Source organism: Heliangelus exortis, chromosome 18 (genome assembly GCF_036169615.1).
Source record: "Heliangelus exortis chromosome 18, bHelExo1.hap1, whole genome shotgun sequence".
Taxonomy (NCBI): domain Eukaryota; kingdom Metazoa; phylum Chordata; class Aves; order Apodiformes; family Trochilidae; genus Heliangelus; species Heliangelus exortis.
Genome location: NC_092439.1, coordinates 8,173,223 through 8,197,687, shown reverse-complemented (window position 1 = coordinate 8,197,687; position 24,465 = coordinate 8,173,223). Strand labels below are relative to the sequence as shown.

The 24,465-nt window shown below is 39.1% G+C and overlaps 1 protein-coding gene across 18 annotated transcripts in view; it reads left to right on the top strand.

Moving 5' to 3' along the window:
- MICAL2 (microtubule associated monooxygenase, calponin and LIM domain containing 2) overlaps positions 1–24,465 on the top strand; it is a 106,947-nt gene that overhangs the window by 24,437 nt on the left and 58,045 nt on the right. For 17 of the 18 annotated variants that reach the window (XR_011729522.1, XM_071762271.1, XM_071762272.1 and 14 more), the window contains 9 exons: positions 16,624–16,831; positions 17,498–17,614; positions 17,998–18,099; positions 18,894–19,049; positions 20,015–20,115; positions 21,624–21,881; positions 22,693–22,808; positions 24,010–24,136; positions 24,341–24,431. Coding sequence is in view for 17 of the 18 variants with exons in the window: in XM_071762271.1 (XP_071618372.1) it covers positions 16,624–16,831; positions 17,498–17,614; positions 17,998–18,099; positions 18,894–19,049; positions 20,015–20,115; positions 21,624–21,881; positions 22,693–22,808; positions 24,010–24,136; positions 24,341–24,431 (1,276 nt within the window). In the remaining variant the exon portion in view is untranslated. Of the gene's footprint in view, positions 1–16,623; positions 16,832–17,497; positions 17,615–17,997; positions 18,100–18,893; positions 19,050–20,014; positions 20,116–20,292; positions 20,439–21,623; positions 21,882–22,692; positions 22,809–24,009; positions 24,137–24,340; positions 24,432–24,465 lie in introns of those variants that run through there. The other variant, XM_071762287.1, reaches the window with a different exon arrangement.

Sequence of the window (24,465 nt, the reverse complement as noted above, 5' to 3'; positions counted from 1 at the left end):
AGCCCCACTTACAGATAAGGAGTTCTCAGAAACGCTGGCGGTCCCACCAAAATATCAGTGCAGAGAGATTAGGCCACAATATACATACCATGATTTTCCTTTGGTGCAGCTGGTGATTTTAAGTTTCTGTCTTGCTTGCCTGTTAACTCAGGTGCCATTTTTAGTAGTGAAGCAGGCTAAATCCTGACAGCAGTGCCCAGAACTCACCTCTGTAGAGGTACCTGGGGACTGGTTTAAGTAGACCAGCCCTGAGTAAAAATCTTACTTGTTCAGGATCACAGAATGAGCTAAGTGGATTTTTGCAATCGCAGTTCTGCAAACAGAGACAAGGTTGCTAGTAAGCATAATTTTAAAAAGAAAATATCTGCTTTAATGGCATTATACAAGGTTGTGGCCATGAGCTGCGTGTCTGAGTCTGCAGTTCACAGTCCTTCTGAGATACGGCTTTGCAATCTGACTGGTTTCTTGCAATCTTCCCAGTCTTTGGAGAAGATAAAGGGGATAAAATGCAATCGGGTTCTGAGCTACTCATGGTCTTATTTTATTTTATTTTTTAACAGAGAATCTACTGCCTCGCCCAAAACCTGTTCATTTTTTTGCACAGTATTTAAGAGCTGAATGCTGTAGTTGTTGATTTTTGTGCTTATACACTCTTCAGCCACACTTTAATTACTCATTACGGTATACACAAGTTTTATACATACAGAATGTTCCACTTCAACTAAATAACAATAATCCTGTGTCTTAACCGCTCTTGAAGAACATTGCCAAATACGGCTTTCAAAGTTTCTACAATGATATGTTTTTAAGCTGGATGAATAAAACCAGTTGAACAATTTTCAAGAAGTTCAAACCCACTGCTATTTCAGAGTTGCAATACTGGGGATGTTATTTTCCTTTTAAGTCTATGTAGGAAAAAACAAAACAAAACAAAAAACCAAAAAAAGCCAAACCAACAACAAAGCCACAAAACCCTACTACAAAATAAAACTTAGGTCCTCTGGAAAAGCATGTGCAAAATTGGGGTAGAAACTTATATTTGTGCAGCTGTAGTAGTGCACGTGTATGTATGTTAAATCTGTTTGAAACATATACTTCTTCCATCACACACTTGTAAAATGAGTACTGCAAAACTGCTGATTCTAGCAGCATTTGCACAGTTCAGCAGTATTAGAAAGAAACAGAAGTCTGTCCTAAGTAGGGAAAATAGTACGAATCATACTGCAGCTTTTGCAAATATGTGTAGCAAATTTCATATCTCTGCAAAATTTCTCTCATTTGAATCTTTTACTAATCAAAGTAGAGTAGTGTGCTTGGAATCTGTAAAGGTAATTTGTTTTTTCATGAAATGAAGTATAGCTTGGCAAATGAAGAATATTAAATGTTAAACATTTGTTGTTCACCATGCTAGCAGTTTGAATGTCTCTCAAAATTTTTGAACATGCAAAACATAATACAATGATGAACAAGAATTCATCCAGCTAGTAACAGAGAGTTTTCAATACGGTTTTTAAGACCTATGCGGTTGTTCTCTAAATTCCTATTTGAATCTCTCTGTATGGAGTAAATTGTTTACTTGCACTTCATTTACTGGCAGTTGACCTGTGTAAATGATAAGAGATATGTGCATGCACATATAAATGAGGCTCCCACTGATGTTTGAGATACGTGTCTGTATCAGAGAGTAGGATCTGGCTCATGTTATGCACCTGAAATACTGGCTCACCCATGACTGGATTTGTGCTTGAGGAGAACAGAGATCATTGCCCATGAAAACATCCCAGACTTACTTTGAAGGGAAGTGTTGATTCTCTAAAGCATGCAGATGTGGTGCTCTGTTTTTCAAAACACATGCTTACACTTCAGGAGAACTAGGGAAACTTTGTTTAAAGTGCTAATGTGTCATTATTGGCTGCCTGGATAGGCTCTAGGGCTTCCCTCTCAGTGTACCCAGTTGGATGATGGTGTTGGGCACGGCTGGGAGACAATTGGCCTTGGTCTTCTGATCAGTGTCTCTATTATAGACCCCCTCACCATTAGTGTACTGGGCATGGTTCCTGGGCAGGGGACTTGTACAGGCTGAGGTGGGTTTTCGAGGCTAATGGACAATGTTTGCATAAAGCAAGGACAAAAAAATTGAGCTAAGAGGTTTGGGGTGTTGTGTGTGCAAATACATACATGTGTGCATTTGCACGTGCATGTCTATACAGAATCATATATATCCCTGAAAAAATAATTAAACTATCTCAAATTGAGTTTCCATTGTCCTCTCCAGTTTTTTCTGACTTGGCCTTTCAAAACTTATTTTATGAGAGACTTAAGTTCCCTCCCAAAGCCCCCTGTTGGGAAGCTTATTGTAAGAGAATTACTCTAAAATTATTTATGCACATATTTCCAGGGTTTATGTAAAAACACAGCAGCCTTTTTCAGTAGAGTCATATGCTGTCAGTCTTCCTGAGCCATTGGTGGCATTGGTGTCTCTGCTGTAGGGAGGGCTCCACAGGCTCTTCCTTTGTGGTTAGGCTTTAGCCAAAGCAGCGTAACAGAGGGACAGGGATGGAGGGGACATGGGGACCAAGGTGTGAGTAGCTGATGAGGAGCCCTTGGTCAGAAGTGGGATGGAGGGTGGAGGTTTTGTACTGGCTCTAAGCCTTGTCTCACTATCCTAATCACAGCTGGTATACCCACAGATGATAAAACGGGACACTCTATCTGCCAAACCCTTTCCGCTCCTTTTCACATTGTCTGTTTCCAGAGAGTGTCAAATGAATGCTCTGGGAGTTAATAAAACCTGCTTTGCCTGGTGCTATCTTTCCCACAGAGTTGAGAAAGGGAGAGGTATTCCCAGGCCATGGTGGGTGCTGCCATGTTACATAGCCACAGGGTAATCAGCAGGAAGAGGACTGGATGCCAGGGCTCTCTCCTTGTTATTAGGTAGAAATTGGCTTCCTACCAGTCCTTGGTTGTTTACAAACATCCTCATCTGCAGTCTTGCCCCTCATAGTAAATGAGGCAGGTTGGCTTCCAGATGTCTTCCTCTTCCTTCTCTCCACCTTGCTGTGTAGCGCTAGATAAATACTTGTCTCTTAATTAAGCAAATCATCCAGCATGTATGAACCTGCTGGTATTGCAGCTATATTTTCTTCTGAAGTGCTGGCATTTGTTGATCCTTCAGAGGCAACTTGCGTTTTCAGCCAGGTTTCTCCTATGCTGTATATAGTGGTACAGAAGCCAGGGAGTTCACGTGTTCAAGCATCACAATTGATATTGCCTCTTGAGACAAATATTTTTTTGGAAGACAGTAATTGAATTGTAAGATGAAAGAGGGAATGGCAGTTTTGCTACAACTCAAAAATATTCCTACTATGATGAAAACCTTAACTTGCTTATGTTACCAAGAGCAAAAATCCAGATGGCACATCCTTTTTGCTCAACATACTAATTTCTTCAAAATAATAGTTGAAACTGGGAGATTTCCAAAGCTGATAATCAAGATTTATAATGGACACATCAAACAATGTTTTAGATAACATTACTAACTCATTTTGTAATAAAAAATGCATGCCTGTTAAGATAATAAAATTGAAAATAAATTGACAACCATATTTATAAGAAGTTTAGTGAATGAGAAGTTGTGACTTTTCAAAAAGGATGTACAGCTGTGCTTTTTGTGTGTGTTGTGGGATTTTTTACTTGGGTTGTTTTGTTTTGTTGTTTTTTGTTGTTTTTTTTTTAAATCCAATACTTGGATAGCAGAATCGAGAACCTATGGAATTTTGGGGAATATTAAGGCCAAGTATTCTACTGATTTTATAAATGGCACCTTTGTGTATTTGCTACTCTTGAAAGACAAGCTGTTCATTTTGGTATTCCTGCTTTGCTTTTGCTGTTTAGGACAGTGAACCTGAAACCTTGAACTGAATTTAAATTTCTCAAATTGTAACTGTACTGTAATGAGTAACTTTTACAGAGTTATTTCAAAGAAGAATATGGAGGATTAATGGGAATGAGTGGTAAAAAGATTTGAGATGAGGGGAGAAGCAGCACATCACCTGTGAACATGCAGTGAAACCACAGTTGTTTAATGTTGTCATGCACTCATTTCTCTAAGAATTTTTAGAGGTGGGATGGGTGATGACAGGACACACAGCTTGGATGATGACAGGACACACAGCAAACAGGGTTCTTTGAAAATAAAGCAAAGTATTTCACTCTTCAAGCCATGTTTTAAGATGAGATTGGGCCAAATTACATCAGCAAAGGCAAACGTTTGGCATGTGGTTTGTTCATGAAATCACTTTATTTTTATTATCCTACAGACATTTCCACAAACACATGATTTTTTCAGTTTTATCAGTCACAAAAAAGCAATGAAGACTGCCCAAAGGAACATAGTCAGACAGCCTAAATAAGACTTTTTCAGGCATGTGGGAGTTTTAAAATTTTTGGCTTGCAAGACAGCAGTAGCTTTACATCTGTACTTACTTCACAGCAGTAATGTGCTGTTTCTCTGTCCTTTGCTTAATGGCTTTGTGGAAGGGAACTGTCCCACCCTGACCTGATTTCCTAGACATCTTATGCCTAATCTAGAGATTCCCACAGGGAGTGACACCCAGTTACTTTCACACAAAACAGTACTATTGTCACTACCAGTGGCTTAATTAAGTTTGAATGAAACAAAAGGTTGTGAGAGGATGTGTTCCCACAGCTGTGGTTTTGCAGTGCTTTTGAGTCTGTCAGTGGGGTGCAGCTGGGCTGTGTCCCGCCAGCCAAGGGGGTGGTGGGTGTAGGGCGAGGGGTCTCAGATGCCTGGCCCTCAGCCACAGACCCTGCCCACACTTCACTCAGGTCAGGCCATTTTCCTGGCTTCAGAGAGGCCCTGAGGGTGCCAGATGTGGTTGTTAGGAGTTTGTTGTTAGCTACGTTTCCAGCTTTGCTTAGGTAATGTTTGTGTACTGATAAGTGAGGAAATACATAACTTTTGCCACCAAGAAGTGATTAAACACTTGGCTGCTAAAAACCAGATTTCAGACAATAAGGCAATTTCCTGTCTCCTGCAGTTCAGGTCCTTCCCGAGGTTCCCAGGTCTGTCCTGAGAACTGGGGGTTTGGGGATGTGGTTTCTCTCTCTCTGCTGCCAAATCTGATTCTGTGTTGTTTTCTGTTTTAGGCATTTGTGCAGATTGCCCTTGATACACTTTCAGTAGAATGTAAAATACCACAGTTCTGAGAGAGCTGTGTAAGAAGTGAAACTGGAAAAATATTTTAGTGGATGCTGATTGTCTTAAGCAAGTAACAGAATTTCTATTCCATCCCAAACCATTCTGTGATACTATTTGTATTTTCTCTCTCAAGAGTCATAACACTGGTGGAACTGTGGTAAACAGTTAGCAGGGATCTGTTGTCATGACAAAGTAGAAGTTCCCCTTTAATGCTCTTGAAGTTGGGTTAATTTGTCTCTGTCTGCTAAAGTGCTAAAAGGTGAATTCTTTTGTGTCAGTTCTCAAAATTTTGGTGCTCCCTGTCTATATTTGTGCATAAAATCAGCTTGTGTCTGTAAACAGCTAGGTTTCTGCAGAACTAAAACACCTGTTTACCATTTCAGGTCTTCAGGATATTTGTGTCTTAACCTGCATATCTGATTAAAAAGTTCTTGGAAAATAATCTGAGTTTATACCACAATGTGACATTGTTGCAGTTTCCTAGTTCTTCAGATTTTTAACCTTTTCCTCACTTCAGAAATGTTTGGCTGTGTTTAAACTGTATTTTGGAAGGGAGAACCTGTGGTGAAAAAGCCTTTGCAAGGGGGATTTGTTGTCCTGGCAGCTGGCTGTGTTTTGCTTTGAAACTTGCAGAACTGTGAGAGTCTGACAAGCACTTGGATGGCCCTGGGTGATGGCAGCGAGGACAGTGTTATCATTTCAGCTAACAGAAGGGTTATACTTAACATCTTCAGATGTCTTAAATTAGTTTTAAATTGGCCCTCTTACACTATTCACCTGGGAAATGGACAATGGGGTCATTAATAGTGATGTCTTGCATTGGTTGTAAACACTACAACCAGATGCAAGTATCTTCCTCCCTTATTAAGAAGTTGCCCAGCATGTCTGAGGGAAGGAGAAGTTGCAATTCTTACATGGCACTAATAGAGCCCTTGTTTAATGAGCAAACTTATGAATATGGTTTATGTTGAATCATTTCAGGTTGGCAGCTAGAGTGGTGCTAGCAATAGTTTAGGGTTAGGGTTAGTTTGCTACCAGGCTGGGAAAATGCATTAAGTGGGATTTCACTGATTCCTGTTGTGTATTACTACTTATAATACTTATTAAAAAGTTGGGTGCTGGATTGAGAAGTGCAGATGTAACCAAACTGGAATGAGCTGTAACTGCTTTGAATGCAGGATTAGAATTTTAAAAGATCTCCAGAAGTTGAAGAAATGGTCCGAGATCAAGAGGATAAAATTTCTAAAAGCTACTAGGACCCTTCTAACAAAGGAGTATTACACCCAGAAAAAATTTGGCATATGGTACAGAAAATTAGCTGGTGCTTATACCAGACCAGACCAAACCTGAGTCTGCAGGGTGTAGTGCTGATGCAAGGGGAGCTGATCCTGGAAGCCTATCTGAGGAGGCCTGTTGCATGTCCTGGGACTGGGATGTTTTCCTTCCCATCTGGTTGGTGCAGGTGAAACCTTCACCTAACCCGTATTAGGGAAGACCCAAAGAGGAACACTGTAGTTACTTGAAGCACAGCCAGAGCTGTTACTCGTGGCACCTTCTCTCTAAGTCTGGCTAACACTGCTAGATCATATTCTGTTTAGTTTTTCAAAGTCTGCATTTTGCCTTGGACATTTGCTGCTCCTTTGTCAGCTCTGAAGAACAGCTTGTGTTTCCCAAGGCCATCATGCCTGTTTCTGCTTAAGAAACCAACCATGATGTTTCATGAGGCCTTGCTCATCTTGCATCACTCTCTGATTTTGTTCATTTGATTAAGATACTAACTTAAAAGGAAATGTGGTTATGCCACACACTGAATTAGTCTTTTGTTGCTTACTTCCACTGCCCCTTACAATGAGGTTGGGTTACAAGAGCAGTTTTAAAAGGACCTGTGCAGCAGAAAACAGTCCTCTCTGTGATTGGTGTCCACCTCCCCATCCTGCTTATGCTCCCTGCTGTCCTCGTTGGATTTACAATTTAGATACAACAACTGCTCCAGGGTGAATTACAACTCAGATTAGGAAACATTTCAGGAGGTGGTAGTGAGCTTCCTGCCAAGGGCTGCACACCCAGATCGTTAATAACAAGTTGTGCTGATCAGCAAGTGCTTGGAGGATGGCAGGGGTATTTCTCTCAGATCTTTTGTTCTTTTTTCTCTTGTTTGGTTGGCTTTTAGTAAGGGAAAAAACGATTGCATAGAATATGAAGCCTTTCCTGGCAGGTGGGGGCTGTTGTGACCTGGGGGGCCTGCTGGGTCTGCTCGCTGCCTGCCTAGCCAGCTGCAGGCCTGTGAGAGCTGGGCTGGCCAGCTTGGCTGAAGGCATCTGGGGTAGGAAGTTCACTGCCTGTCAGCCCAGATACTGCAGTTCTGATTGCAGCAGAACAAGCATAGCTGGTGGCATTGAGGCAGGTGACTCCTTCTGAATTTCACTATGGCTGGAATGTAAAAACAGAATCATTAATATGTGGCCATGTAAATAAACACTGATCTTCTACATATGTTTATCTCCCTTCTATTGTGACAGATATTAGTGTAAAATAGATTATTACACCTCGTGATGTGCAATTTGCTGCCAAATGTTATGGCTTCAGCTCTCAGACCCTCTATGTGAAGCGTGGTCCTATTTATATTTTTTCACCATTTTATGTTTACTTTTGTTTTTCAGTATTCTTTCTTCCTTTCAGTAATATGGCCTGCTATGTATCTTCTTCATTTTCATCCAAAAAAGATTTGGAAAGAAGAACTAGAGGTGCTGGAGTTGTGGTTTTCATGTGTGGTGTGCTGCCAGCAGCCTGGTTTGTTGGTTTCATATAAATACTGTTAACTTTCCCTGCTATTAGAGACCTTCCTAGAAACGTTATTCTAAGGATGCATTTTCTAATTCTAGTTGTTTGAACTATTCAGTTTTTCTTCTTGACTCTATTGGATCGTGGTTGGTCAGTTTGTAATGTTTTCAAATTGTAAGTAAAAATAAAAGCATTAGTGAAGAACAGTAATCTGCTACATGCAAGTGACCAGTTAAATAAAGTAGAAAAAAAAAATCAGCTTATCTCTCTTCAGAGTTATGTTTGGCTTTTTACTGGTTAAGAGGCTGTGAGTGCTGGCACTGGAAAACTCAGTAGCTTTGAAGATTTCATGATATCCTAGAAGAAAATAGAACCTAGGAGCCCACAGTTGCTGCCTACTTGTACAGCACTGCATTTTGAGCTCAGCTATAGCTGCCATACACTACTGCATAGTCATTCTGCTTAGGAAAGTTAGAAATTATGGGATTAAATGCTTCAGCTCTTTAAGAATAAATAGTAATTTAAAAATCAGTAGTCGGACGTGATGGCTAGTTCTGTATGTGCTCAGTTAGCTGGTTTAGTTAGGACTGGTTTCTAAAAGCAAAGGTTTGAGTGTTGGTTAATAACTCACCTAATATAAAAATGTGTTAGGATATATTTTAAAACATTCTGTGAAATTACCTTGAAATAACCTGACAACCCAGTTACTTTAAAAATTCATCTTCTAAGCAGAAGCTTAGCTGATGTATTAGATTGTTTTAATGGTTTTTAGTTAAAGCTTTTAGGTTCAGTGTAGTATTTGATCACACAAATGCAACTACTTCTAAGGCTCCCAGGACTTGAGGCTTGGTCTGTGCTTAGTCTCTGTTGTGCTCCGGTCTGTCAGGGCTCTTAGTGCCTTTGTTTCTTTATATTTGTTCACCAGTTCTCTGTTTCTGGATGGATTGTTTTTTTTTGTCATCTTGTTTTGTGGGGTTCTTGTTAAGTTTTTAAGGATGGCTTTAAAGCATTGTCTTGGTGTGACAGATGTAAGCCTATAACAAAAGGCAAGGTACTTAAATGCTGCCAGCCATATTAATGACCAGGATAGTCAGGCAACATTCTTTCTGCAAGGTTTATCTTGTTTTCATTTTGGTTGTTTAAACAACTGGCCAAAAAAAATCTCTCTTCTGATTTTGGGTGTGTTGTTTTTTTTCCTCTTTTGATTACCATGAAAGACAGTAAGAAAAGAGCAAATATGGTATTAATTCCAACGGATGGTAGTAGGTTTGTTTTATGCTTTATTTGGGGAGATTTTTGGATTAAGCTGCTTGCCTGATTTCCAGGGGATATTAGGTTTTTTAAAAATAGTTTTTATTCTAACTCACATTTCTTGTAAGATTATGTGCATGTTTTATTCAGATAACTGTACCTGTGGTGCAGGGGAACTGAAAAGTTTCTAAAGAAGTTTCTGTATTATGTCTACCAATGGCAATTTTCTTAAATTTATTTTTTTTGTTATAAAAGGTCTGAGATCAAGTAAGCGTAATTAAATATGACCAATGCTGCCTGAGAGAGCTCTTCAGAAAAGCCCTAAATAACAAACTCCTGACAGTTTTGGTGCATCAACAAAGGAATTCTTGTGCACGCAGCCTTTCTTGACTGTGTTGCATAGCAGACTGTAAGTTTCAGATGTCTTTCATGCCATTGTTTTAAGTTCAAACTATGAAAAGATTTTTAATGCAAATCTAATATTAGAACATACATCTGAGAGACAGAGAGGATGGATGGACAAGTGTGTCCAAAGTCATCCAGGAAAAAAGACGACACGTGGTTTTTTCCATGCAGAAGCTTATCTTCTGAAAAAGAGAAAAAAATCTCAGTAAAGATGAGCCAAATGAATGCAATAAATGTGCTAATGTTTCGCTTCTGGCATTTTGACCATATAAAACAGGGAGGCAATAAAGATAGATCCCTGGATTGTGCCTCATCCAGCTGCGAGTGCAGCAACTGCAGGGAACAAATGCTGGGGAAAGAGCTGGGTCCAAAATCAGATTAGATTAGGTAGCCTCAAATCCACATTATAGTCTTCTAAGAAGAAATATAGCCATGTCTCCACTTTGCCAGTCACTGAGTTGGGGACTTTTGTCAGGAGGTGACAAAACTGCAGATTTCAGAGGTGCTCAGCTGAGGGATCAAAGAGTAAAATACTGGTGGGACTGAAAGAAGAAACGGACACGTGTTGCTCTTCCTACACCAGGACAGTTTTGTTTCTGTGGTTGGTGGCAATTAGGGGTGCGTGAGCCTTTGCTGTTCCCAGCTGCCTCTGAACTTTCCCAACAGTGGTGTTTATGTGGTGTTCACTCTAAAAAGTTGTCCATTCAGCAACACTTTGTATTAATATTAATATTAATGTATTAATAACTGTCCCTTTCCTATATATGTATGTGATTGAGTGGACACCTTCCAAATCACTGTCATATTTAGCTACAGTTATCATCACCATTCTTGACAAGGTCTTTTAGTAGAGCAGTTGTATAGGAATAGCAGCATTGAACAAGCCAGGCAACAGGCAACAAGTACAATTATCTTGTCTAATGCAAGGCATGTTACTGGGCAGAGAGTGCTATACTCGTGTAGCTCTGGTGTATCTGGTAGCCATGCTATTTTATAGTGACACATCCGTCGTTGATGCCAGTGGCTGGGCTGATTTGTAGAGATGACAATCACTTTGTACAGGGGGCTTCTTGTAGAGAAGCAGCGAGTACCTGAATAGGGTTGTTGAGTTCAGGGGAGCAGTCATAAATTGAAGTTCTTTGGTACACCAGGATTGTAGCACTTGTATCTTAAATTGTATTAGACTTGTATCTTAAATTGACTAATCACGTCACACCTATTGTGAGCTAAACCTTTTTTCTTTTCATAGCACTGATTTATTTTTTTTAAATAAAGCTTTGTGTCTCAATATTTTAAATGCTGTCTAGAGTGGCATATAGAATTCTGTTTTTCAGTGACTTCAAGGATAATGTTTCAAACTTTAAAAATGCTACTAGCTATTCAGGGTGCATCTGACTGCACTGTTGTATTCAGTGGCTGTCAATGTATTTATGTGATAATATCTGAAACTGCAAATGCAAGATGAACTGTAAGTCAGGAAGTCAGGAATGTCCTGCTGAGCAGTCCTGGTTTTGCCAGAAGCATTTTCATCTCTGGTAAAGGGGATGAAGTGAAAAGCATTGTGGTGGAGAAAGCTTCCTGCTGCAGCTTCTGGTAGACGTCTGCCTTAGCTGCTTATGCAGCTGTTTCTCTTTGGAGTCTTTCCAGGGAAACAGTCATTGCTGATCCAGAAAATGTGTTGTTTCATTACATTTCGTGCCTATCTTGTGTTGCATCACATTTAGCTCTATCACAAATAAACATTTGCCCAAATCCACGTAAAATGTAATCCTGTGGTGTCAGTCAGATTAATCCTTGGTGCATCCCTGTTGCTTTGCATGTTACACAAAGGCCAGGGCCAATGTGAGAAGTCCCAGATGTGGTGACAGTGAAAATGCACCTGAGGACCAGAGCAAATGATGGTAGAGGGGTTGCCATGGAAAGGCAAAGCTTTCTGTCCCTCCACATCCTGCAGGCTGTCTGGACATGGGCAGAGGGGAATCCCAGAGCTACTGGGAGCACCAGGCCACAGCTTGGAGGTGTGTGGGGATAGCCACCCCCTGGTGCCTGTTTCTAGCAGCATGATCCAGTCCTGTAGGTTTTAATTTCCAATTGGTGATTTGTGTAAATATTATATATACAAGCTAAAAGGAAGTTAACTAATTTAGGCGGGGGGCTTTCACTGTTTGTTCACTGGTATATGTGTGCATTTCCACTGAAGAGTGGAAGTGGTGCTTCTGTCTTGGTGTGCCTTAAGACAACAAAGAGACAAAGATATCTGTCTGTCCAGTTGCTGTTGAGCTGCAGTCTAAAATTAATCTCCTCTTTTTTGCCTCCACAACAACTGAAAGGCAGAAATGAGAAAAATCTTGAATTCCTGGAGTGATTGTATCTTCTCTATTCATCCCAGGAACATATGGGAGTGAATTGTAATTGAACGCACTTTTATTTTCCAGGACTAATTTAATGATTGTGTACTTTGGACAGGAGAAGAGTGAGGGATTTAGAGTTGGCTGCTAAAAGTGTAATGCATTGAGCTATGGAGGGATTTGTCTATTTTTAACTGCACAAAGAGATGCTGTTTGGCTGCATCCCCCACCTACATGCTACTACCAACTGGTAGGTTCCTTGACTGTGAGCATGTAAAAGTAAGAGCTGACTTGTTATCCATTTTTTAAGGTAAATTAGTATATTCTGCCTTTAAATGATTAGTGGATAAGATTTTTTATAGGTGCCTGGATTCACAGGCTGCATATTTAATAGTGGGGAATGGTACGGGTCCCCTCCTATTTTTTAAGTCACGTGTTTGTCTATTTTGTGCAGGAGGTGAGACAGAAAACCCATGCCTGGCAAAAGTGTCACTGTGCTTTTGGAGAAGTAACTTGTGCTGCCATTTATCTCAGTACCACGTGCTCATGCTTTTTCAGTGCATAAACATTTTCTGGATATTTTCAAGGGACTGACATTCTTGAATCCACTAACAGAGAGAAAGTAGCATCTCTTACAGTCAGATCAACCTTTGAGAATTAAGCTTATGAGACTTGCCAAATGCTGTGTATATTTATATACTAATTTATACAAATTAAAATTTCTGGTACCTTTTAATTGTACTGGGGAAAAAAAACAGGTGAAGTTTCTGCTCTATTTCAGTCTGAAGATAAATAATACAATGAGTAGAATATGCTTGGTTATAGTGTGGGCCAAGACTTATACAGAAACAAGTAATTATCTTTTAGGGAAAAATACAGTACTTTTTAACACACTGTATTTAGTCACCAGCTGAAGTAGTCAAATATGCATGGGCTCATTAATGTTTTATTTTGAAGCACAAAAGTTTCCATGCTTAATATTCAGAGTTGTAAACTGAAATAGTCTTAAGTTTGTCAATAGGCAGATATTACTGGCCTGTAAACTTGCATTAGTCCTCTTGATAGAGAATTTTTAAACTAGTATTCTAAAAATGCTCTCACGGGAGCATAATCAAACCAGCATGTCCATGAATTCATGATAAATTCAGTAAAATTTTCATTGTTGCATTTATTGTAATCAGTAATTAGCATCATTTATATCCAGGGTTTTTGCAAGAGTAGGTAAGTTTGGCTCGCATTAGATTCTCCTGAAAAGTACTTGTGACCATTACTTGTAGGAATTAATGGGCAATCTGTTCAGTATGGACAGTTACTGCATAGCTGGAGTTTGGTGCAGGAAATTAAACGTGCATGAGTTTCCCTGGTCCTGGTGGTGGAGCTCAGGTGTGCCTGAGGGGCACCAGACTCCCTCTGGGTGCCTTCAGGGCACTCATGGCACCCGGATCTTCTCCCCTTGACTGGGAACTCCAGGTCGGATTTCTTGTCCTGGCTCCTTTCCTCAGTGTATGGGTATGCTCTTCTAGAGGACACTGGCTCAGTATTCTAAGCATTTTTAAGGTCTTTGGATTAAATACGTGCAAGATTGTTTTCATAAAGGAAGAAATTTGGCATTTCAAAATCACATGCTTTAGTCTCCCACATAAACGGGTAACTGTGTTTTCTTCCTCCTCATTTATTGTTCTGCCTGCTCCTGTCTTATAACATAGATGCGGGTTTTGGGTAGTGTATGAAATTTAATGACAGGAAGTGTTTACATAAATCTGCAGGCAGATCATCCTTTTATACTATGAGGTTTTACTGAGAGAAGCTTCTTTCTCTTGGTATTATCTTGCACTAGCATAGAATACTGTTGGTAGTAAACCAGAATATAACCAGTTTAATACTGATTCTTCAGTCATGTTCTCACTCTTTGTGTAACCTATACAAGTCTCTCCCTTCATTTCCAGCCTGAACAAGTACTATACAAAAGCTCTTTGACAGTTCTTTTCGGCAGCTGTTACTTTGATTAATTTACAGCAGATACTTTGAAAAGTCAAGTTGGCCTTTACCTTTTTAGGAGAGGGTCTGGCACCATTAAAAGACATTTGAGCTGTGAACGGTGATGCTGATGTCAAGAAACTGGTGGCAGTTGTCCAACCCTGTTTGTTAGATTTAAGGATTTTTTGATCCAAGAGTCTTGATTGTTCAAGACTTCCTGATGTGATGTCAGTTGTCACAATCTGCATGAAATTACAAGTTTATTTTAAAAGCAGCCCCTGATGAGCCAGGAGACTGAGGTAACAGGAGGTGAAAATAGCCATTTGGAGTTTGTTCTAGGCTGACTACAGGAAGATTTCTCCTCTGACTTTGTTTGCAAGCAGAGTTGGTGAGGAGAGGGACAGAACGGTGGTATGTTCCTATTCCTTATTTAGTAAAGATACAAACACAGTAGGAATTACCTTTGCAAGGGTCTTGTGCTGGTTTCAACCCCAGAAGTTTCAAAAGAAAGGTCAGAATGTAAGGGTAAGCTCTGTACCAGCAAAAGGTGTCCTTAATAAATCAAAGCAAAAATAGTTCTGAGACAGAGATAAATATGCTTATGGTAGGTAACCATGGATGATAGTAAATACACAACCATTTTTCACAGTTTCTCAAGACAACTAGGCAGCTATTTTGTCAGTAGTGATAGAAGGAAGGGAGAGGGTAGAATCCTCCTTAAAATTTTAACATACTGTGCTGCAGAGCTTCAGAAGGAACTAAGTGTTTTCTGTGTGGGTTTTATTACTTGGCAAGATCTACTATGACTAAATCTCAAAGGACTGTTTTTTCAAAAAGTTGCATTTATTTATATATAATGTTGCTAGCCAAAAAACAACCCCACCTTATCAAACCATGCATGGTCTTTATTTGTAAATTGTTTCTAACTTCTTGCTAAATATTACTGGAAAATTGTGTTGCTGTGAAGGTGATCACTTAGTTGACAGAGCTCAGAGTTCCTGTGTTAATCACGACAACCATGTGCAGTAAAGAGCTGACCCAGACTCCACCAGTGATCCTCTTTGGTCAGGAGAACATCTGCACTCCATTTTCTTCCTTTATATAATTACATCTGCTGATGTTTTCTTAATATTTAGCGTGCAGTGAGGAGGTTCTTGTGAAATTATGAATTAAATATGTTCTTTTAGGAGGAAGAAAGCCAAGTGGCTAATGCAACAACCTAACTTATTTAATACCTCTGGTTAACAAAACACTTGCCTAGTGCAAAAGCACCTCACAGCAGCTTTTCTTTCAGTGGGGTTTTATTTGAATTATTTATTAATTTTTAAAAAAATTTTGCTCTTTCACGATCGAGTTTGAAAAAAGTCATGGACAAAAGTCAGCTCCAGATAATTTTTGCCTAAGTTGTTAAATTTGAAAACAAATGACGAACAAACCAAAATAAATAAATGACTCTATTTTATGAAATTGAAATGTAATGGGAACCAGACTCCTATCCAGCTAGCCTCCAGATACAGTCCTTGCTTGCTTTGAAACTGTAATCACTGTCTGGCTATGTGTGTGGGACACACAGGAGCATGTCTGGCGTGTGAGATAATGGGTTTGGATCTGCAACACGGCACAGCTTGGCCTCACTCACAGCCAGAGCTTTCCTTCCACTCTGGCCCTCCTCTTCCCTCCCTGCCCAAGCCCAGTGCTTGAACTGATGGCATGGGGTTTGGGAGGTCTGGGAGTGATGCAGGGGTATGTGGAACAACACTGTTCTCCAGCTATAAAACTGTTTCTAATCAGTTTTTAGTAATCAGTCATGAAAATGCAAGCATTAGGTATGTTTGGGTTTTAATTTGTTTTCTAGATATCCTTTGCTTGATAGTCTGTGAAAACTTAGAACTGTGAGCTAAAATTTGTGAAAGAATTCTCTGTAGTAATTTCTGAAGTGGTTCCTTTGAGGATGCCCAAACTCAGACTTCTAAGCTTCTAAAATGCAGTCTTCTGAAGGTGAGAGTCTTGACCACTGGTTGGTGAAATAGAATAGGGCAGGCAGTGTTCCCTGGCTCTGGAGAAGCAGGACAAGGTTGCTGCTTTCTCTTGATGTGCCTCCTTTAGAGCAGTAGGTGAACTGGAGCTGTTCTATTCAGGATACACCCTTACTTGAAAGAGAGAGTAACTACTACTGTAACACTACTTTATCATAGATTTGTCTAACAAGTCTAGCAAAGGTACATTAATGTCTTCTTTAAAGCAGAAACAAAAAAGCCTGCACCAAGACCACTTATTTCCTTTCACCTCCCTTTTATGGATCTGTAATCCTGTTTACTACAAGCACTTCTTAAACACTAAATATGAGTTTTAGAAATGTCTAAGTACATGCTCAAAGTGTTTGGCTTTTGCTATTTATTCTGTTTGGTGTTTTTATCAGATCCTTTTATGTCTTCATGAAGCACAGTATAGCCTCATGTATAAATTGACAGAACATGATGTGAACAAAATTTAAATGGTTATGTGTTTAAATAATGATGTAATACACTCTCAGTAGTATAAGTACAGTTGAATATGAAGTCATACCAGTGGAGTAAGTTAGAAAACTATGTGGAAGTCAATACAAAACCCTGAGTAAGTCTTGCTTATTTTCTCTGCTAGTGTTTAATTGTTGGAGGTGGCCCATGTGGCTTGCGGACTGCCATAGAACTTGCCTTCCTGGGAGCCAAAGTTGTTGTTGTGGAAAAGCGGGATACTTTTTCAAGAAACAATGTGTTGCATCTCTGGCCATTTACAATCCACGACCTCCGGGGACTGGGAGCAAAGAAATTTTATGGAAAATTCTGTGCAGGATCTATCGATCACATCAGTAAGTATATGGAAGGCCTGAGCATTGTTCAGATAAAAGGTGTACCAAGGTCAGAAGATTTATGGAGGCTTTCTTGATCGGCAGAAAGTGTATCTGCCTTAAAAATGTGCAAGTGCTACCACATGCACACACAGAGGGGGAAAAAATGGTTTCATTTAACCAAAATGGCAATTGAGCACATGACAGTCTTATGGAGCAGCTTTTTTGTTGTTCTATATTTGTTAACAATAGATTTTTATCATAAAGGAAGAAGAATTTATATCCATTCTAGTATATTGAATGTAGACACAAGCCTTAATCTAATGAAAAAATATGCAAAAGTGGGATATTTTACAGAGAAATATGCTGTCAAATTTTCAGTTCTAAAATGGTCACCATATTGGTTAGCACATCATTTTAATATAATTAAGAAGGAAAACTCTAAAAAAAAGTATCCTGAGAAACTGATTTAAATTAATTTTATTACCTACAAGATTGTGCTGCAGGAGAAAACTAAGAGGAAGAGAACAACATCCTGTGATAGCTGGTATATTTGCATTCTTTACATGTAGGAAATAATAATGCTGCATGTTTGTATTTAACAATGGATGTCAGTTGGCTGACATGCTAAGTAGTAGCTGTGATTACTGACATGTTAAATAAGCTTTTGCTTTTTTCTGTCTACAGGTATTCGACAACTTCAGCTTATCCTCGTCAAAGTTGCACTCATACTGGGAGTTGAAATCCATGTCAATCTAGAATTTGTGAAAGTCCTGGAACCTCCTGAAGATCAAGAAAACCAAAGTATTGTTTATCAGAATCTGGTTCTGTACACAGTAACTTCTTTTTATGACATGCTTTATGTCTGAGATGATTCGAGGCAGTTGAATACTGTTTAAAGAAAATGGGAGTCCTTTGCCCTTCTTATTAAACTAGGTTTGCTTTATGCAGGCATATTTGTGATGTGTCATTGTGACAGAACACTGATAATTCTTAAAACTTGACCCAGTCTGAGAAGTTAAGGTGTTTTCTGACATCCATTTGCAGTTTTGTAAGGAGTCTGGTGTAGCTTTTTAGTATCTCCTTGCAAAAAGAAATTTTGATAATACAAATATTAAGGATGGATTAAGACTCTGAATTAATTTCTCCATTGTAGTACTGAAGGATGAATAATTCTTTCTTTTTAGAGATAGGTTGGAGGGCTGAATTTCTTCCCATGGATCACCCTTTGTCAGAGTATGAATTTGATGTTATTATTGGTGCAGATGGCCGAAGGAACACATTAGAAGGTAGGTGAATGTCTGGTTTTAGCCTTATTAATGGTCTTTAGGGTTGAGAACTTGATTGTTATTGGAGTACCAAGATCTAAGTGAATATTAGGTACACTGTAAACTGCTTCTGTACAGAAACTGGTATTGTCATATTAAATCCATTTCAATATAAAAACAAGACCATATCAAAAAGCACAAAGACAGAAATTCATTGCTCATTTATTTATTCTTAGAAAATGCATGTATTCTCTGGAAAGTCATCTGCAGTGTGCTGAAAATATTCTAAGGATACTATGTCCTACTTCAGAATTTACTTATGGAAAAGGGAAATATGAAGAGGGAAAAACTGAAATGTGTGATTGCAAGATTGTGGGTTTTTTGTCAAAAAAGGAAGCTATAATGGAGTGAGAGAGCAATTAACTTCACACAGTCTTACATTGGAAATATAACTGTTAAGCTACTGAGTATTTTTAAACCTTGAATATCTTTGGAAAACCTCATTAGCTAGATTGTGCAGACCTAAGCATTGCTATAGAGGTTTCTGTTTTTCAGATCCTTCTCTGCTGCTTAGCTTATTTTTTTTTCAGTGAGACTTATGCAGTACAGCTCCAGTTTTGCAGCTGGGAGTAGAGAGAAAAAGATTCTTTGCATTTAAGAGCATTTTGAAGGAATGATAGAATCTGCTGATGGTGTGTTGTTTGCTGAAGTGTAGGACTAGATGTAGGAAAGAGACTGAGCTGCCTTGAGCTGACACTTCCTGGAAGTCCAATGTGAAGTTTCCCATGTATTTAATTCTTTTCTTTCCTTACCAGGTTTCAGGAGGAAAGAGTTTCGTGGAAAGCTGGCTATAGCTATCACTGCCAATTTTATAAACAGAAACACGACTGCAGAGGCCAAGGTAGAAGAAATCAGTGGTGTTGCATTCATCTTCAATCAGAAGTTCTTCCAGGACCTTAAAGAGGAAACGGGTGGGTTCATCCGCATTTTTTCCACAATCAAAAGCAAGAGACAGCAGAGAAACTCTTTGTTTGCCAGTCCACCCTCCTGTTCCTCTTAACATAATTTAAAATATTCTGTATTGAAAAAACAGATGATTGAAAAAACAAATAAAAAACAAGTGATGAAATAGTGTTGATTTCAGAATCTTGCCAATGGAGGTGTCCATTTATGGTACAGTGGGGTTTTCTTTTAGCTTGGGTGTTGCCACATTATAGCTTGTTTTCATGTTTAAATTTTTCTCAACAGTAAAAATGTCTGCTATGTTGAACAAATTTAGAAGAGCATTTTCAGTGCCTAGATATTTCCCTTAGGACATGGTTTGTTTTGTTTGTATCCATATTGAACAGCTTAAACCCTGGGAAGAAGGCTCTGCCCTTTCGCGAGGATTTTATTCTTGCTTTTTAATGTGTAGATCTGATAAACTGGAAGGAACTAGGCAGGAATCTGTTATGAGTACTTAAAATGTAAACTGTGAAATCATCTGTATGAAAGGGGCTTTCGGAATAGTTGCATACACAGTCAGTACAAGCAATTCCATACTTAATTTTACAGATAATTATTATTGTTGGTTTTATTATTAAAACCAAAGTTCCTGGTAGGTGCGATGCCAGAGGCCTAGCAACCTGAAAAGCACTTTATTCCCTAGGGTCCCATTTTTTACTTCAGAAGATTGTTAAGGCAGTCTTCTGGCTCTTCCTTAAAAGGATGCTAAATGACTTGAAATTATGCTGAGACATCCTCTTGTGGGTTGAGGCCAATCTCTTATCTTGATTTTTTTTTTCTTCTTCTTTGTTTTAGAGTATCTTGTTCACTAATGCTTTATCCCAGCAGGGAAAGTGACTGTATCCTAAGAATGAAAGACACCTATGGGGATCAGTTAGCAAATGACAGGCAATGCACTATTATTCCTAACAAATCTGTTTTCTCTTTTCAGGAATTGATCTAGAGAATATTGTTTACTATAAAGATAGTACTCATTATTTTGTGATGACAGCAAAAAAACAGAGTCTTCTGGACAAAGGAGTGATTATTAATGTAAGTAAAAATGCTGACTAAAACCCTATTTTATTTACTTGGCATGGAGTAAGTGTGAACATCTGCATAAATGTTGCCTGTTACAGAGGGTGTTTATAGACTTACTAGATCACTTCATGAAGTTCAAGTCACTTAGATCTTACTCTGACTGTTTTGTTTGTTTGTTTTTCCCTCCAGTCAGCACAAAGTTTCTGTAGAGAACTGAAAGCAATACTTCCTAAATTTGTCCGTTCTGATACTGGCTGAAATGGGATCTTGACTCACCTTGGAAATACGTGGTGTGGTCATCACAGCAGAAAATTAAGCCCTCATTTGTTTAAAGGTGAACTCAGCCCAGCTATGTCCAGTTTTATGAGGCAAATAAGGAAGTTTTAAAACCTACCTGGGGCTAAATTGCAAATTCTCTAAAGTGGGTGAAACATGATAAAAGAAGGCTGTAAATATGATGGCCTGAACTTTTAGATATAATTGGGAGTCTGAGGTTTTTTGTTTTTTTTTTAATCTTTTTTCCACCCCCTCTTCTTTAAGAAGTGGGGATATATTTAATTTATTTTTTCTTATTTTGCTTTTAGGAAGTGTTTTGGCACCACTTATATTTCTCTTTCTGGAAAGCCAAGAGAGGTTAATTTTCCTTGCAAAGTAAGGGAGTGCCAAAACAGTCGAGTATAATTTCCCAAAGGAAGTACTTGTAAGGAGCTATCGTAAGGCTTCTTGGCTTTCTGATGGGATCACTTAGCTCTGTGCCACAGTTTCCTGCCCTTTTGGGGCCAGGGACTCCCAAGGGAGAGCAGGTGTCCATGCCCATGCAGGAGTGGGGCAGGGCAGCAGCCCCAGCAGTGTCAATAGAAAGTGGGAATTGAGCACCAGGGTGGAGTGTCTGTGGATAGGTGCAGTCCCAGCAGATCTGTTGGGAGTTCGGAGAACAGGAGCAGTAGCCATGGCCCTGTCAAAGCTGTTTCCTTGACCTACTCAGGTCTGAGTGGGGAAAAAAAAAGCCCACTCTGTCTAAAACAACTGGGCTAATAGCCATTCTGAGGTATCATCCCTGTGATTAGGGCTCTCAGCCATGATTAAGCTGTAAATAGAAACTGCCTTATTAATAATCACTGGCTTTAAGTAGGATGACCTGTAAAGGCAGGGTCCTTCACCACACTGGAAAAAAAAACCAAAACAAACCCCATGCAAAAAAGGTTGCAGTGATGAAGCCAAGTACAGTTATGAAAGTAAACATAGCTAAGGAACTGGGAGGTACTGTAGTATTCTATTGTAAATAAAGCTGTTTATTCAGTGTTGACATGAAGAGCTCCTGTTTGGGGTGGTACAGTAATCTATGTTTGCTTACTAGGTTTTTGGAGGAGATGACAAATATCACTTGGTTCTTTCTGCTGTAAGATGTGTGGTTGCCCTCATGCTATGAAACTGCAGGTCCAGTCTTGAGAGGATATTTAGATATCCTCTTGAGAGGATATTTAGAGGATATCTAATCCTACCTGCTTCTCTCCTTGCAGGACTATATTGATACTGAGTTGCTCCTCTGTGGGGAAAACGTGAACCAGAGCAATTTGCTGTCCTATGCCAGAGAAGCTGCTGACTTTGCAACAAATTACCAGCTGCCTTCCTTGGATTTTGCAATTAATCACTACGGGCAACCAGATGTAGCAATGTTTGATTTTACTTCCATGTATGCATCTGAAAATGCTGCACTCGTGAGAGAGAGGCACAGACACCAGCTTCTGGTAGCACTTGTGGGAGATAGTTTGCTCGAGGTATATCTTGGAATGGCTTCCCAGTAATTGTGTTTTTTTCTTTGTTTTTCTCTAAATTCAGCTGTCCATTGTACTCTCTGAAACAAACTGTATTTTCTTACATGTCCTGAAACAATGGTACCTTCTTTGGAAGAGAGTTTTTTATTACCTTTTTCTTTTTTCATGCCATAGGTTATGTCCTGAAGTACTGCTTGGCAGGCAGTTTCTGGCTAAGATTCTGCTTTGTTTTATGCAAGCTGAATTTCTGTCTGAAAATAGTGAGCTAGCTGTGTGTCCTCAGCTTGGGTGCCTGGCATAAGTTTTCTGACTTCCATCACAAAGAAGAACTTGGTTCAAATTTTTATTGCAGTCTCTTTACCTTACTATGTTCCCTTTATGAAGAGAAAAGCATACCACAACTAGTATATTTTTTTAAACACATGCTGTTGGCCTGAAGTGTTTGAAAAGATCAGTCAAAGCACAATTTGGAGATGAGAAGAAAAATATCTTTTTTCCCTTTTTTTCCCTGACTTAATTCTTGAGCATTGAGTAATTGTTTTTTCCCTTCAGCCTTTACCTTTTGAGGTTAAGAAGCTTATTTTTAAGTGTCGAAGTTAAAAAAAGAAAAAGGGCAAACAGTCTTTTTCATTACCTAAGACTTGGAGGACAGACAAGAGTTGGCTATGTTGTATTTTAGCTCATGCTGGGTTTTTCTAATGAATGGGTATGAATGGACAGCATGAAATTCCAGACTCCAAATTCACATTGCAAGTTACTTTTGTAATAAGATGTTAAGAAATACAAGGATTTACATTGCAAATGTTTCTTACAGCCCTTCTGGCCAATGGGTACTGGCTGTGCAAGGGGGTTCCTGGCTGCTTTTGATACTGCATGGATGGTGCGGAGCTGGGCTCAAGGAAAGCCCCCATTAGAAATCCTTGCTGAGCGGTGAGTGCTGCTTTTGTCTTCTCCATCTTTTTTAGCCTTTTAAAGAGTTGCAGTGTTGGCACAAGGCAGTGGAAGACAGAATGCCAACAGGAGACATATACTTTTTTTTGCTGCAATGGCAGCTAACAATTTACAGTAGCATCAGGCTGTTGCTTTCTTAGCTTCTGCAGAGATCCAGCAATGTGAATTACATAGGGTTAAATCACTGAGATAAATCACTAATTACTAGAATTAAGTATAATTCTTAAAGAAGTAAAGATACCTGTGTCAAAACATGAGTCCTCCAACAGTCTCAGCACCTGTATTTTTAACTGAGAAAGAAAAAAAAGATTGGTCCTGCAACAAGTCTGAATTAATACTTTGACAGCTTTCATAGCTTGTATCTGTGATTTTAACTCTGCATTTTAGTCTAGTAGCCTTGATATGCCCTTTATTTAGACTGATGAATGCATGGAAAAAGAGAATTGCTATAATGCTGCATCATAAGCTTCTCTGTGTCTCTATGTAATGTTGGTTTGACCAAAGCATGAAATCTGTTAATTACACCAGCAATCCTGGTGTTGCTGCAGTCTGATGGTTGAAGTTGCCGACTTTGGTCATGATGGCAAGTGTCCTGCTCAGCTACAGCTGCCCAGGCTGTTTTAGGGGCAGGTAAATAAAAGAAATAATCATGGTTGTATTAATGCATTCCTAAGTACAGTGCTTTGCAAAGTTTTAAGATAGAAGCCTGTGGGATGACTCAAACATGGCATAGTCCCAAATGGAAAATTGAACAGCATAATAAAAAAAGCTGTGGTGGTTATAGGAATTGCAGAATGATGGGATTTAGAGCTGTTATGTGGTAAAGAAGTTGCTCCTTGGGTGGAGATTGAAGCAAAACCAGATGACTGAATGATGTAACCTTTTTTTTTTTTTTTTTTTTTTTTTTTTTTCCCCACTGTTTTCTTGATTGCTTCCTGCCTTGGGAAAATATGGGCATAAGTTCTGAGACTGTATTTTTGTTGTCCTTTTTCTGTCTGGCATCCTTCTCCCACTGAATGGTGATAAGAAATGAGATTGATATATTATGCATTTGGGGCATAACACTTGTTCTGGCAGAATCAAAATAAGAAAATAAGATGCAGGTAGCTGTAAAAAAACAAAACAAAGAAACCTTTACTTATTTTAATCAATATCTCCTGTATCTTTTTTTCTCTATAAGAGAAAGCATTTATCGACTCTTGCCTCAGACTACCCCTGAAAATATTAACAAGAACTTTGAGCAGTATACCATTGACCCAGGAACAAGATACCCGAACTTGAACTCAAGCTGTGTCCGACCTCACCAGGTCAGTACTTAAAAAGCTTGCTTGTGAAATCACAGTGAGTTTTTTGTCCAGGAGAAATAGGGCCACAAGTCTGGCATAAACAAAACCTTCAGAAGACTTCTTAATTTAGATCCAGCTGTTGGTAAAGTTAACCTAGGAAAAAACCCCTCCTTTTTTCACCCCAAGCAATTCTAATAATATGTTGCCAATTGCTTTTACTTGTAGGTGAGACAGTTATATGTTACCAATGAGTTACAACAGTGTCCTCTTGAAAGAGTAAGCTCCATTAGAAGATCAGTGAATCTCTCAAGACAGGGTATGTGACATCTCATGTTTATTGTGGCTTAATA